General features: G+C 50.3%; 1 protein-coding gene across 13 annotated transcripts; it reads left to right on the top strand.

Moving 5' to 3' along the window:
- The first annotated feature begins 170 nt into the window (after positions 1–170).
- On the top strand, positions 171–14,482 carry LOC137603350 (reticulon-1-A-like). Of its 13 annotated transcripts, none has more exons than XM_068326688.1 (9): positions 171–942; positions 4,807–4,866; positions 5,442–7,232; positions 12,140–12,347; positions 12,632–12,770; positions 12,879–12,948; positions 13,058–13,104; positions 13,212–13,270; positions 13,542–14,482. In XM_068326688.1, exons 1-9 carry the CDS (start codon positions 408–410, stop codon positions 13,582–13,584), a joined length of 2,952 nt encoding a protein of 983 aa, XP_068182789.1. In that variant the 5' UTR covers positions 171–407; the 3' UTR covers positions 13,585–14,482. The 13 variants fall into 13 exon arrangements, with proteins under 13 accessions (XP_068182789.1, XP_068182790.1, XP_068182794.1 ...); XM_068326689.1 differs by having other exon boundaries at positions 173–942; positions 5,859–7,232; XM_068326690.1 differs by lacking the exon at positions 171–942 and adding an exon at positions 1,341–1,413 and having other exon boundaries at positions 5,859–7,232.
- The last annotated feature ends 557 nt before the right edge of the window (positions 14,483–15,039 follow it).

Below are 15,039 nucleotides of genomic sequence, written 5' to 3'. Positions count from 1 at the left end.
GACTATTTTTCCAGTTAAATCAGAACAGAACTGACTGTTCCTCCAAACTTTTGGGGGCGGTCCTATGGGGGCGGGCAGTTACGCCCCCGCTCGACTTTGGCGAGCTCGGATTGGCCGTAAATCCAGCCGCTCACACGGAAGCCGCAGATGATTGGTCAGCAGAGTTCCTCTTATCTCCATCTAAAGTTAACCTCCGTCTGAGACTTCGGTGCGACTCCGCTGACTTGTGGCGCACTTGTTTGACTTCGTCCGCTGTCGGTGAACCGCAGACCCACCGGAGGGAGTCACCGGGGCGGCTTCGCGCTTCATCTCGGTGTAAGTTTAAGGAAACAGGCGATCGAAACCGGACCATTACCGGGTTCAGAAACTTTTTCCACCTCAGACGACAGTTGGGAACACAAAGAAAAATGGCAGACGGCGCCGAGCATGAAGTCTCCTCCACGTCCCTGTTGGCCGGCGAGGAGGTCCACCACTACCAGCCCGAACCGGAACCGGACCGTTTCGACAAGGACCTCTTCACCGTGGATGACATCGTGGACCTGATCGGCGGGGCTCAGGACGCCCTGAACCGGCACATGGCTGAGGACAGTGCGCCACATGGGTCCCCAGAAACTCCCCTAGCGGATCCAGTGACGATTCTAGACCCGGAACCGGTGCCAGAACCGGAACCGGAACCAGAGCCCGAACTGGAAACCGCGACCCCGGACACCACCGACCCCGTCTCCATCCCTGAGATCCCCGGTCTGCCTGAAACGGTCGCCCCGGTGGCCCCCAAAGCCGAGCCCGAGAGCTCCAGCATCTCCCCGCGGGCCGCCCCTGAGCCGGAACCCGCGCCGGAGAGCGACGCCCTCCCACCGGCGGAACCCCGGACGCGAGCCGCAGCCCCCGCAGAGGCAGCAGAGAGACCGGCGGTGACGGACGCACCAGCGGCTCCAGCATCGTGTGAGTGTCTCAGCCCGGTCCCACAAAGGCGGGTTAACGTTCGGGTTTAATTCATCTTCATTTATCACCTAAATAACCGATAATAACGACATTTATCGCCAACATGGCCGCGGAGGGTTATTTATTTTTATATATATTTTTTTTTTTTGACGCTTCACGACCGAAACCGAAGCACCCGACCGGCCGGGGGCTCCGCGTCGCGTGCGTCGGTCCATCAATCAGATTGAGTTCCCGGTAATCCGAATCAAACCCGCGGGTTTAACGGGAATGTTGTGCTTTTCCTGCTCCGTCACGGCCGGTTAGCGTTAGCCGGTGATGCTGCCCCCCCACCCCACCCGGGTAGGGGTGGGTGGGGGTAGGCCAGGTTGACACCGTGAAGCTGCCCCCCCCCCCCTCCCAGACAGCTGTGGATGGTGACCGGGAGGAGACGGTGTTCCGAACCCCGGAGCTGGAAGCTGTTCCGCCATTTTGGTTCGTCCTTTTTCCTCCCCGCTCAGATTCCCGCCCGAGGCGCGAGCCAGGTTAGCCCCGTGGGGGGTTCTGGGAGATGCGGCCCACCTGTTCGGACCAGCCACACGTCAGGGATGCGTAACGGGTAGGGTGTTAACCGGGTTGACTAGTCCCCCGGTTGTAATCATCCGCTAGAACCGGGGGACTAGTTCTAAAAACATCCGCCGCCGCGGCGGCTCTGACAGCCCGAACAGCGCCCATCTGCTCCCTGCCTCCACACGCTCCGCTCGGGGAGATGCTAATGGTTGCTAACGCGGGTTCCATTATCGGACAGGCGGTTTTTTTATTTCCTAGATGTCGCGGATGGATGACATGTCTGACCGGGGCTAACGCCCCGTTTTTGCGGATTCGTTATTCACTATAGGGGCAGACATTGTGGGGTAAATATGACGTCGGGGTATTTAATTGATGTCTTTTTCTTCTTCTATTATATCTGTAATGTGAAGGAGGTCACGTGATGACGACTAACCGCTGAAGTTGCACGTCGGGCCCAGGCCCGTCCGGTAATGGAGCTCCGGGTTGGTGGTTAGCGCAGAGATTAGTCACAACAAAGGAATCCGCGTTGCCTCCACTCCCAGTTTGCCCCCCAGTGTTTGTGTATCTCCACCCGCTTCGATCCAGCCCTGCCAGGCTATGTTGGGTTCTAAACCCACCCCCCCACCCCCATCTGAAATCCAGAACCAGAACTGGGTTCTAACCCAGGGGGGGGCTGCATGATGAAGCTGCAGCCACTGCTCTTTAAACGTGTCATGATGCTTGGATTGAATCTCATTTCTTGTGGAGAGGGGAGGGGGGTCACATCGGTTGTTTTCTTGGATGTGGCAGGTGAACAGCTCCCCTCCCCCCACCCCCATCCTTTTCCTCCTCCTCCTCCTCCTCCTGGCAGGGTGGGGCTGCATGACGAGGCCCCTGACGGAGCTGGACATCCCTCTGTTGGTCTGAACAAAGGACAGACGGGTGCGTCGGATGTGAGTCGGTTGTCAGGGGGCGTTGGTTTGCGTCCCTAGAGACGGTGTTCAGGTTTCATCCCGCTGACTCGTCTAAACTTTGAGGTTTTTTTGGGGGGGGGGTTGTCAGCTGATCAATCATGCTCCAATAGCGATCGACGTCTCAACATTTTAGAACAGTTTCTTTGTTGTGATTGGTTGATCTGCTTAATTTATGGTGACGTTCACTTGAAGGATTTAATTGATTACAGATGATTTTGGATGTGTATTGATCCACCAATCGGACGCTGGTCTTCATTCTGACTCGTCCGTCTCTGGTGGGTTTTTTTCACCCTTCTCTCTGACTGGCAGGACAGCTAATCGACTGGGGCCTACATCTTATTTTTGGGTCACCTACTTCCGTCGGTCTGTGTTTGTCGAGCTGCTGTGATGTGGTCAGGTGGATTAGATGGGGGGGGGGGTCAAACACGCTGTCACAGAGGCTTAATGCTGTGGGTGTGGGTGGATCCTGGTGGAGACCGGGAGGCAGCAGCTGGTTTTATTCTGGAAACAATGAGACCCTGGTTAATCTGGTCTGGAGCTCGTCTGGTTCCAGACCCGCGTGGCGCTGACTCACCTCAGGACAGCTAATTTAAGGCGCCGGCGCCGGTCCAATCAAGACGGCACCCAGTGGGACAGGAAGTGGTGGGTTTCCAGTGGGTGTTTTGGTCCAGGAGCTTCTGGATCTGGTCTCACCCCTCCCAGTCTACAGATGTTTTGTTTCAGTTAGCCGCTAACTGCGGCTCGCTGCTTTTTAAACCTGCATGCTGCTGTCAAAGACATGCTCCATTACGTTTTCATAGAAAGGCAGGTGGGACAGAAGATCAACCGTTCCGGCTGGAACAAGATCGTCTGGTGGGGCTCAGTCCAGTTCGTTAATCTAGAACCAAGACGAACTGGACCTCTCCAGGTTTTCAGGTGTGACCTCACCTGAGCTCAGCTAGCCAAACAGCCTAACAGTCAGGAGCGCCAACATCAGTGGGTGACTGCAAGAATAAGTGAACACGTTTGATTTGTGAGGAATGTGGTTAGTTTTGTCAGGTTCATTGTCGAGGAACGACCTGACGATGGAGAATGCTGGTTAGCTTGTTTAAACGCCGCCAGCCCCCCCCCCATGGGGGTATATGTTGCTGTCAAACCTGTTGACTCGTCACTGCCCCCCTATGGACGCTTTGATGTTGGCGTTAAGCAACAGGGAGCGACATGAACTTTGACCCACACACACCATTTGAAACAGACGCATCTATTTTAGAGTGTAAATTGAATTTGATGGGTCTTAAGTTGCCGTGACGCCCCCTACGACTGCACTTTTTTAAAAAATTCCGGGGCGGGGGCGTTGCAGAATCATCATCTTCTGTACTGTGGTTGTCGTAGTGCGTCAGCTGTAACCAGACCCGGACACCAGTGAGCCGGACCCTTCAGTATCCAGCTGACCTTTGACCCCACCCCCCACTCCAGGGTGTATTATTAGCTGCCTTTCGTTCAAAAAGCAACTGCTTTCAGTCACGTCTGACAGGTATTAGACAGGAAACCAGTTTCCTTGCTTCAGTTTTACGTAAAAACCAGTTTGGGCTTATTTCTTTTGCCAGTGTCGTAGTTTTTGTCTTTGAGGTGGTCTCGGTTCACATCTGAAGCTCTAAGTTCACTTTGTGTGGCGGGGGTTGCATTGTGGGTCGCTCAAAAACCTTCTCGACTTTCGGATTCTCTCCTTTCAAACCGAAACATCGCCCCCTCCTGGTAGAAGGTGAATGCTTGGTTTTGTGGCTTTCTTACCTACTTCCTTTTTGCACCTTCTCCCCTGTCCTCAAGTCAAAGCCCCCTCAAGATGAGCAGGTGTAAACCTGAGTGTTGAACTAGCTGCCAGCCGCCGCTATGACATCATTTTTAGAACACACCCTTGCTAATGCGACACAAATCAATCTTCAAGAGGAGCGTCGATAAGCCCAGCCCAGCTGGGTCACAGGCCACGCTCAAAAGAGGCCAGAATCGTTTACACAAACATCCAGAAGTTTTCCCTGTGAACATTTGGGAAGTTTCCTTTGAAGGTTTAACTTCTGTGTCAAACTCGGATCTCTTTATGTTGATCACTGAGGAATATCAGCTCAGGAACAGATTATCAATAACCAGTAGAGGGTGGGATGACATCATTGTAGCATCTCGTCGCTTCATTCAGGCATGAAGAAGAAACAGCGCCACCGCTGCGAGCTCACAGTAGAGGCGTCATCTGCTAGCATTGAGCTACTGCTAGCTTACAACTAGCACCTTATCACTAACTCCTCCGTTTAGGTTTTTCCTGATCACGTCTGCTCTTCTGGTTGCTGTCTTCTCACTGTACTGACTCTATTCTTCTCTGGGTTCTCCTCCACAGATGTTCCTCCTCTTCCTTCTTCTAAAGCTCAGCCTCTTCCTCTGATGCAGTTCCCTACAGGCAAGTTCTCTCTGCTCGCTATTTTTCCACTTCTTTGAATTTTCTTTGCATGCAACGATCTTCAGAACAGCATTTTCGCCGGATGCTTGCGGATGTTCATGTTTATCTTGTCACCGCTAATGTATGCTAACACTCCTCGACATTAAATCTGATAATGTCGTAGGACTGATTATTCTCCTCGGTGATTCAGTCGTGGGGCATGGTTTGTTGGCACCAGACCTGCAGACTGACCAGACAAATGCTGACTCATCTTAAACTTTTTATTTTAGGTGTGTCCACTCAAAAAAATTAAGTCCTGGATAGGAAATTGAATCAGAAGTAGTGCCATTAAGGTCCTTGGCATATTTACTTCATGGTATTATTAGTATTATTAGTAGTAATCAATCATGTAGCTCAGAGGGGCTCCCCAGGTTACCAGCTTGTAGCGTTAGCATTAGTTCCCAGGCACGGCTATCATTTGAGCGGCACTTGTCTGGTCCAGACATGTTTTCTCAGGTTCTGGTGGTTCTGTCAGGAATGGAGTATGTATTTGATATGTGCTGTATTGCATTCTCCTCCCTCCCTCTCTATTCAAGCACTTGGGCAGAAGGGCGATTCCCCTGCCCCCATATCCCCCCTTTCCCCTCTTCACTCCCCCGACTCTTTGGAGGAGCTCTCTCTGACTGAGAGTCCCAACCAGCCCCCGGCTTTGGGACCGACTGCACCCTTAGGCTCCTTCTTGACTGAACCCCGCTCAACTCGGGAGATGTCCTGGGGGGGCGAGAAGGCCGACTCTGGACCTACTCGTAGTAAGAATACAGAAGATCCCTTAGCTGGTCCTTACCTGAGTTTAGGGAAAGACCCGGGGCCTCACAACCCGTGTGAAGACAGCGGAGTTTCCTTTTCACCCGAGGAAAGGATGGTTAGCTCAGACAGGTTGTCCACTGGACCCTCCCCGGTGAACCCCCAGACGATGACCCCCGAGTCTCACCTGTCCTCCTCTAACCCAACAGACCGCTGGGATTCACCTTTGCTAGTATCTCAAGACAACTCCAAGGTTTCCATGGATGCGTTCTCCAAGGACATGGCTCCAATCAACCAGTTTGATGAAGACGACGACCTGATGGGCAAGGTGAAGAAGAACAACAACCCGTTCGACGGCTTCTCCCCGCTGGAAGATAGCGGTCACCCCTATTTTGGAGACACAAAAACCTCAAAGATGTCCGATAGTCCAACTCCAGATCTGGTCCAGTATGGCCAAACCGAGGAACCCCAGCATACCGCGTCGTCTTACTTGGACGAGGGCAAAGCTTTTGAGAAGAGCAAGATCGCCCCTGAGTCCTTCCTGAAGGCAGACCAGCAGTTCTCGTCCGTTGTTAAAGACGATAATGACGAGGAAGAGGAGGACTCTGCTCTGCCACCGTCGCTCCCAGACATACTCAAGTCTTCTCCGCTCAACCCTGACAAAATCGACTCTGGTTCCTCGGAGGGAAGCCCAGAGGAGCAGAGTCCCATCCTGGAGCGGAGGATGATGGAGTCGCCCAATCCGCCAATTAACCTGTCTGCTAACAATCCGTTTGCTTTTGATGCTAAAGTGTCGCTGCTGAAGGAAATGACCGAGGAAATGGAAGTGAAGGTGGCGGACGAAGCAAAGGAAGAAGACGATAAAAGCTTCAGGGCGTTCGATCTTGTTCAAGAGGCCAAAGAGACTCCACCCACCAAAATCAAACAAGACGAACCCATAAAGATTGAGCAGAAAGATTGGTTTTCCAGCTATGATGCTCCCAAACCGACGGAGAAGCTGGAACCACTCGACTTCAAGAGCAACAAGCCTCCCGTTGAGGACTCTGACTCTGAGTCGCCCACGGCGGACTCCCTGTCTCCGGTCCTGGAAGCCATGGCCAAGAATCCGGCCAGCTTCCAGGTGGAAACGGTGAAGAACAACCTGATGATAGAAATGGATGAGCCCGATGTGGCCGAGGAGGTCTCCGAGCACGAAGTCTCCTCGGAGGAGTTTGAGTTCATCGAGCGACCACCAAGGGGCGTGATCGATGAGTTCCTGGAGGCGTTGGACACCTCCAAGTTCGGCGCCCCCAAACCGCCGGAGATCCCACTGGACGATGACCTGAGCTTCGAGAAAAAAGATGCGTCTCCGGTTTCTTCTGGGGCGAAGGTAGACGCCCCCCACCAGACCTCCTACCACCTCCTGGACGAGACTCCCCCACCTCCCCCCCAGAAGAGCAAGGCCGAGTTGGAGGAGCTCCACATCAGACAGCCCCCACCCCAAGAACCGTCGACTCATCCCCCCGTCAAACTGGAGGAGGCGGCGGCTAAGAACGCAGAGGGAGGAAGACTGTTTAAGATGCCGATGGTGAACGTTAGAGCAGGTAAAATAAACCAGTTCTGGCATGGACCCCCACCTTTCCTCCTCCCACTCCCCTGCCACACCCATCCACATCTTCCTGAGTTGTCACTGACTTCCTATTCATCAAAATCACCTCACTCTTTGGTTCTCCTGTTGTTGTTTTCCAGGCCAACAGCTTGTTTATTTCACTTCTCTCTTCTTGCATCGTCTGTTTTGTTTTTTAACCCTCCGTCCAGAAACCTTTGTGTGTTTTAACCTTTAACTTTTGCTTTCACTGCATTTTGTGCGTTTGTCTCAACAGTAACATTATTTTTTTGGTGGGTGTATGTGTTGTATTTATTCATTAATGTACAGTATTTGCTGCTCTGTCTTTGGAACCGGTCTCTAAAGGTCGGTCCAGACATCGGTATTTGACCTCTGGGTATTTCTGGCATTGAATGAGTTTGCGTCCCGTTTAGCCTCGTCTCCTCTCTGCAAATAACTCTGGATGCCGGCGTGAAACCTGACCACACCCTGCCACCGATCTGACGGTACCCTGTTCCTAAACCCATACCAGGACCCTCTGAATAACTCGGTGTCAAATCTGATTAGCTTCAAGACTAAATGCTAAATAACATCATATGATGACATGAGATTTGGTTACAAACGTCATAGGTTGGCTGTTTGATAAAATGCCAACTGACTCCTCCTCTTCCTGAAGGGGATGACCTCTAGTCTTCATCGTGTGAGCTGATTGGTCGGTTGAACACTGCTTTGACTGATGCATGTATGCAGATGAATGGATCCTACTCCTTTAATTAAAACTGCCTCCTCCTCTTCCTCTTCCTCCCTGCATTGCGACGCTGGCGGGGCCCACACAGGGGGGTTCTCCAGCTACGAACCCACTCAGCAAATGTTCCTCGTTACGCAACTGGAACAAATCCTCCGGTCGGTGTCGGGTGGCGGCATTCCTCACCCAATCGTTATCAGCTGCTCAAAATATTTCCCGGCCCTGACTTGGAGCTCGTCTTCGCGGCGTTTGAGACGTTTTGTCAACTGAGAGGCAAACAGGAAGCTGTTGAGTTCGGCTAGCGCCAAACAACTGGTTAGCAATATACTATCAGACTGCTTATTAATGTTCAAATGGCCTCTGATGAGTATTCTGTTGCTCAAGGCTAAAGCTAGAGTGGTTTACATCAGTGGTCGCCAATGGTTTTTGCACCATGGACCGGTTTAATGTCAGACAATATCTTGAGGAAATCAGACAAAATAAAATATGACCAGAATGTAAAATATGTTTTTTATTCTAAATATAAAAATCGACATGAATCCAGTTTGTATCAACTTTATTAGCAGTGTCCTTGTAACGTCACACTGATTGTTTCTTGATGGTTCTGCTTGCTTGGGAGTTTCAGTTTAGCGGTAATGTATTCTGTGTTTGTGGCCGGAACGGCCCCTTTAAGAAGGTAGTCATGTGACCCACAGACCGGTACCAGTTCACGACCAGTGGGTTGGAGACCACTAGTTTAAAAGCTATATCCTTTTTTTTTTGAGAGCACAGGCGCCCCCCAGTGGAAGATAACGGTAATTAACTGACTGTTAATACAGACACGGTCTCGGAATCGCTTCGGGGGTTTGGGGTAACGATGGTGCACTTGGAGCTGATATGAGGGGTACATGAAGGGATTTGATCAGTGAACCCATTGTGTTGGGGACCCCCCCACACACACGGCCTCCTGGTAGCAGGACAGCTGAGATCTTCAGTGTAACTGCAGAGGGACAGAAGTCCTTCATCAGCGCCGGAGAACTGCTTCGTCAGCGGATAGGGAAGGAGTGGAGGGGGGGGTGACGAAGGGAAACATGAAGGCAGATCATGTTGGGGGGGTGAGATGTGTGTGTGTGGGGGGGTTATAGTTGCTGCATCAGAGCGTTGGCAGCAGACAGTCAGCTGACGGCTCGCCCGCAGGACGGAGTTCATTTGCTCGCTGTAGACGAACACCCCCTCCCCCCGTCCACTCCTCCTCTTCCTCCTCTACTCTTCCTCCACTCCTCCTCTTCCTGCTGCAGCCACACACACTCTTCCATTCAGCGCCGGCCGCTGTGTGTGGAGTGTGTGTTCGCTGATCGGATGGAGAACCACGCGGGCATCAGCTGTCAGGACGCGCAGGAGCCGGGGCCCGAGGCGGCGCTCTGGAGACGACGGGGTACACCTTTCTGTTAACGCCGTGTTTCTCGCTCCTCTTTAATCCAACTGTAGAAGCACTGACTGTTGGACTTTTAGTTGTTGTTGTACTGGGGTGGTGTTGGGGGGTCACTGGTACATGATGGTGGATCTTTCTGGACAGTTTGTCGTCCTCGGGGACCTTTGAACGTTCTGTTGGCGTGTCCAAAGGTGGACGGGTGGGGTTTGTGGTTGGAGCGACATTAGCTGCTGGTTTAATGATTGGCTCGTGTGTTTTGGAATCAGTGTGTCGGGTTGAGGTGTCGTCTAAATACGTCTAAAACAGCAGCTGGTCTTCTGTAGGGTTAGTTTGTCCTATGGTGGCCCAGAAGGGACAAAGGAAACCAGCTACAAACTCATTTCAGTGTTCTGAGCCGACTGCAGTTTGCAGAGTCGCCACTAGGTGTCGCCAAGTCCCTCACACACACACACACACACACACACACACATAAAATAGATGTGGGTTCTGTTTGGTGTCATCAGCACCAGAACACAGCTCGGGAGGCTACATAAAAATGCTAAATAGTCAGATTTAACTTATAATTTGTTGTTAATGTCATCTTACTAGCTAAACTTAATGTTTCACAGATGTAAAAGTGACGTTCTGAACGTTCAGGATCCTCCAGAACATTCAGTACAGTATGTTCTCATGTAGCTCTGAGGTGTAAGAATGAGTGAGTGTGTGTGTGTGTGTGTGTGTGTGTGTGACACCACGGTGACTGAATGTGTGAACAGGGGCTCCAGCAATCTGATGTTGATTAGCTATCAGGATAATATTGATTAGCTATCAGGATAATATCGATTAGTTATCAAGCTAATGGTTATACAACGCTTTCTTCTACTGTTCAAACCCTCGCTGGGGTGTGTGTGTTCTCATGATAGCAGCACACACACACCCCAGTTTGAACTTTGGACGTGACAGTTTGGTGCTGAAGGTTTCATCAGTGGCACATGTTGGTGTTAGCCTAGCACACACCTGAGCCCTGACTTCACCTGAAACTCCTCATTAGCATGCTAGTTAGTAGCTAAAAGAGAAGCATGTCTGAAACAGACTGGTGATGATGGTTCTTTGACTAGAAGCTAGCTGTCATCAAAGATCCTTCATTGATTGGTTCATTAATGATGATCAAAGAGTTTCCCAGCTAATCCCAGACCAGCTTCCTGTTGGATCCAGTCACGTGACGTGTTTAGAGATTTTAACGCTTGATTTGCTTCAATTTCTGGTAGATGGTTAAAGTTCTCCTATTGATTGATCATGTCTGAAAACCTCTGCGTGTTGTCCTCCCTGTTGGTGGAAAACGAGAAGGGTATGACATTAGCAACTTCTTTTAATTTGATTAATATTATAGTTTTTTGTGACGTGACTAAACGTGACGCAGCTGTTAGATTATGGGATTAAAAAAACAGCTAAAATTAGCGTTACCTTCATCCTGGTGTTTAAAATAAGTTTAGTTTTATAGACGCATAAAATGTTATTTTTTTAATCGTCTGCACATTTTCCTGTTTAATTCTTTTCTCCGCGGTGTTTTTATGTGGATTCGGGTGTTTTTAACCATTAAGGTTGACTTTAGGCCCGTTAGGCCGCTCTGCGCATGCGCATCAGCGATCTCCCCCGCTGTTCCTCCATGTCTGCCCCCTCCCTCCGGGCCGGGCTGCGCTGAGTCTCACCGGAGCTTCAAGATGGACTCCAGACGGGGTTAGTCGGCTGCTAATCCGCTATTTAACGGTCGCGACGCCTCCGTGTTGTCGTTATGTCGGGTTGTGTTTTTGACCGGAGCGGCCGGCGTTAGCAGCGGGGGTGTCCGCGGCCTCCTCCCCGGTGGGGGGGTGTTGAGGGGACCGGCTGGCTGGTACGGTCGCCAGCGGAGGTCACGCTGCTCTGTTTCGGTTCGTAGTCGCGGTGAAGGACCGAAGTCAGGCGGGGGACGGGGGGGTCGAACCGTTCGAGGTTCGAGGTGGATAAATGGGGGGGTGGTGGATTAAACATAACGGGGGAGGGGGGTGAAGCGGGGGCTTCGGTTTGTTAGCTCTGATGCTATTTTTAGCTGCGTGCGGTTCTCTTAGCGCTGCCTGCTACCATATGTAGCCCGGCTGCCCCGTTTGGACCGCGGACTCTCCCCTCCTCCCTCCTCCTCCTCCTTCAGACAGGCTCTCCGTCCAGCTGCCGTTAGCACACCGAGCTAGCAGCGTGTTAGCATGCTACGGTGAGAAAACTAGCCGTCGGCTAACTAGCTGGCTGTCAATGCCCACACGGACGGTGGAAGCTTCCTGAAGCGGAACCGATGTTCGGCAGAGAATGCGGTGTTTACATCGGCTAGAGCCGGGACCGGGGGACCGGGATCCGATCTGAAATCAGCCATCAGATCGATAAAAGATAAGAGATGAGCTAGCATCAGTGAGGTGAGCCAGCATCACTGAGCCCAGACACATGTGACGTTAAATGATGGCTGACAGGAAACTGCAGCAGAGCTTTATTCCCTTTCAACCATCCAAATATCTGGTTTAGGTTCAAATCCCTTAAACCCACTGTCGGATTAGCATTTCCTGAAAGACTGGTTCGAATGTTTTGTCCTCCAGTGATCACACACAGCAAAAAAAAAGTGTTAAAACAGCATCTGAGAAGCTGAGATCAGTAAATATTTCCTGCTTCCAGAACAGATTCCTTACACAAACGTTGGTCCATGTTTTGTGTGTGACGGCATGGCTAACGGTGCTCCCTCCCCCTGCAGTGGTGGATCTGGTCTACTGGCGTGATGTGAAGACGTCGGGCGTGGTGTTCGGCGCCTCGCTGCTGCTGCTCCTGTCGCTTATGGCGTGCAGCATCGTGAGCGTCTGCTCCTACATCGGCCTGGCGCTGCTGTCTGTCACCATCTGCTTCAGGATATACAAGGGGATCCTGCAGGCCATCCAGAAGTCCGACGAGGGACACCCCTTCAAGTGAGTCGACGTGTCGTACGATCAGTCGCCGCTTTGGATTGAGAGGTGTGTGGGTCGTGATGACGATGGTGATGAAGAATCATTTTAGTAGGAGCGTTGTTTTTGTATTTACTACAAATAACTGTTTAGCCTGAAGGAGAAGAAGAGACTAGTTGAAACACTTGATGACTCCTTTGACAGGTTTTACTCCTGCGGGAGGTTTTTGGGCTCATGATTTGTTTCAGGCCCTTTTTATTTGAGATCAGTGTCTCATCATCATCATAACCTGCCCCCTCCACCACCAGGCAGTACCTGGACCAGGATGTGGCTCTGTCCCAGGATCTGGTCCACAAGTACAGCGACGTGGTTCTGTCCAAACTCAACAAGACCATCAGTGAACTGAGGCGCCTGTTCCTGGTGGAGGACCTGGTGGACTCCATCAAGGTGAGTCCCGTTCAAACCAACCGCTCCCAGAACTGCTAGCGTACCGCTAACATACCGGTCTGCTAACATATGGGAATGTCTGTTTGACCGTGGTTCTGGTCTCTGCAGTTCGCTTTGCTGATGTGGATCCTGACCTACGTCGGTGCTTTGTTCAACGGGCTGACGGTTCTGATTCTGGGTGAGTTGGACTCTCTGCCTCCACCTGCTGGCGACAGGAAGTCACAACAACACGGATGTTTTATTTGAAACCAAGGCTTCATATTCTTCCTCTTCCTCCTCTTCTGCAGGTCTGATCGGAGCGTTCAGCTGCCCAATCATCTACGAGAAGCACCAGGTAGGAACCTCAGAAACTCAGCGCCCGCCCTTAGTTAGGGTTAGCTAGCTAGTTAGTTGGAGTTAGTAAGTTGGTCGTTGCTGACTGATGTTGTTTGTTTCTTCCAGGCCCAGATCGACCACTACCTGGCTCTGGTCGACAACCAGATCAAGGACATCGTTGGGAAGTAAGTCTGACTTAGACGTAACAGGAAGTTGGCCATTTTGCATTGGTGAAAGAAGCCCCGCCTCCAGACGAGTATGACATTTTAATTCTGAAATATAAAAAAACACAACCAATGATGGATCCGCCCGTTGACAACAAGCAGGAACCCATGAGGTCTCGATCATCTTGGTTCCGTCTGAACAACCTAGTTTGAATCAGTGGGCGGGGCTTGCAGGTGATGAGGGCGTGGCCTTCGTCTGTAAACACCGGATTGTTTGTGTGTCGTTCTGCAGGATCCAGGCGAAGGTTCCCGGCATGAAACGCAAAACGGAGTGAAGAAACAGGAAGTCGTTGTTTGGGGTCGAGGACGTCCCGACAGGAAGCCGTTCAGATGGGAGGGGGAGGGGGCGTGTCTGGGTGGGGGAGGGGCTTTGATATGACGTGAGGCTGGGGGGAGGAGTCCCGGTGTGGATGCAGCCGTTTGAACTTTATTTGTCACATGAATAAAATCGTTTGGGTTTTTTTTTCCAGTTCAGAATTCCTTTTTTTGTGTTTTCTGGAAAAATCTGAGGTCGAAGACGTCGTTTGAGAAACGTCAATTCCTCATTTTAGTTACCCCTCCCTCCCTCCCCCCCACCTGGTGCATTGTGGGAGGTCAGCGGGCCGAGCCGTGGCGGGGTCGCCTGTGCAGGATGTGTTTTTCCTCATGCTCTTATTTTGTCATTAACTATCGTGTCTCTCAAGCTTGACGTTTCCTCGGTAACCGACTGCGTGGCTCCACCTCCAACAGAACAAATTGTGACCGTCCTCTGCTTTCTGATTGGACGGAGGGGAAGGGGATGGGGCTGGGGCTTTACCGCCATTTAAAAACTTCATTGCTTCTAAATAGAAACATCTAGAAAACGAAACATGAAAATGAGCATCAGTTTTTTCCAGGTGTCTCGTAAAGAAAACCTGGAAGAGACGAGTTTAAATTCATCCACATCAAAGTTTAAAAAAACAAAGATAAAATGGGATTTAAAGAAAATATAACCATCGTGTTAGTGGAGCCAATATCTTAATAAAGTTGCAGCTTGATGTGACTTTTTGGAAATATGTTTGTTATGCGAGTCTAACGTGTAAATGATATACTTCAAACCTTGTGCCGATTAAAACGCTTCCGGCTGGGAGTTGTGTTTGTGGAATGCATTGTGAGATGTAAACAGTTATCAATAAAGCTCCTAGATGAAGAACATCTTGCCGCCTCTTCTGTCTGCTGCTGTCGGCTAACTTGAGCGTCTGTTGGCATCGGCGTCTGAACAGGAAAGACGGCAATCAAGCCGTTTTTTTAAAATACTGACACCACAAACTCCTTGACAGGTTTCTTTCTATAAAACTGACTAAAGGCTTTTGATGGTAAAATTAATAATAGTGAAAAAAAATTTTTAACCTCCAACAGAGAAACGTCGGATAATGTTGTTTATTTAATCATGGTCTCCAAAAAAAATTAACTTCCGTTGTAAAGCCTTTTGGACAGATGGAAACTCTGGAAATAAAGTTAAAACAATATTTTTCAGTATTATAATTGATGTTTTTGGGGCTTGTTGCAGTTTGAATGTGTAATTTCCCTGGAAATGAAGGTTTAAATATAATTTAAAAAAATGAAATATGATGTATATAAATTTGAATATAATTTAAATAATTATATTATTAATATATTAAATAAAATTTAAATATTTTGTTCCGAAACAAAAACAAATAAATCGCATCCCCTAGTGGACATCCAGCAGATTGCATATTTACAAATTTCCC

Source organism: Antennarius striatus, chromosome 11 (genome assembly GCF_040054535.1).
Source record: "Antennarius striatus isolate MH-2024 chromosome 11, ASM4005453v1, whole genome shotgun sequence".
Classification (NCBI taxonomy): domain Eukaryota; kingdom Metazoa; phylum Chordata; class Actinopteri; order Lophiiformes; family Antennariidae; genus Antennarius; species Antennarius striatus.
This window is presented reverse-complemented; position numbering and strand designations above follow the sequence as displayed.

Bases quoted from the DNA above. Each gene is read 5' to 3' on its own strand.
- LOC137603350 (XM_068326688.1), top strand. From the start codon at position 408: ATGGCAGACGGCGCCGAGCATGAAGTCTCCTCCACGTCCCTGTTGGCC. The intron at 943-4,806 runs GTGAGTGTCTCA...TCTCCTCCACAG, and splicing joins ACCAGCGGCTCCAGCATCGT to ATGTTCCTCCTCTTCCTTCT. The intron at 13,271-13,541 runs GTAAGTCTGACT...GTCGTTCTGCAG, and splicing joins ATCAAGGACATCGTTGGGAA to GATCCAGGCGAAGGTTCCCG.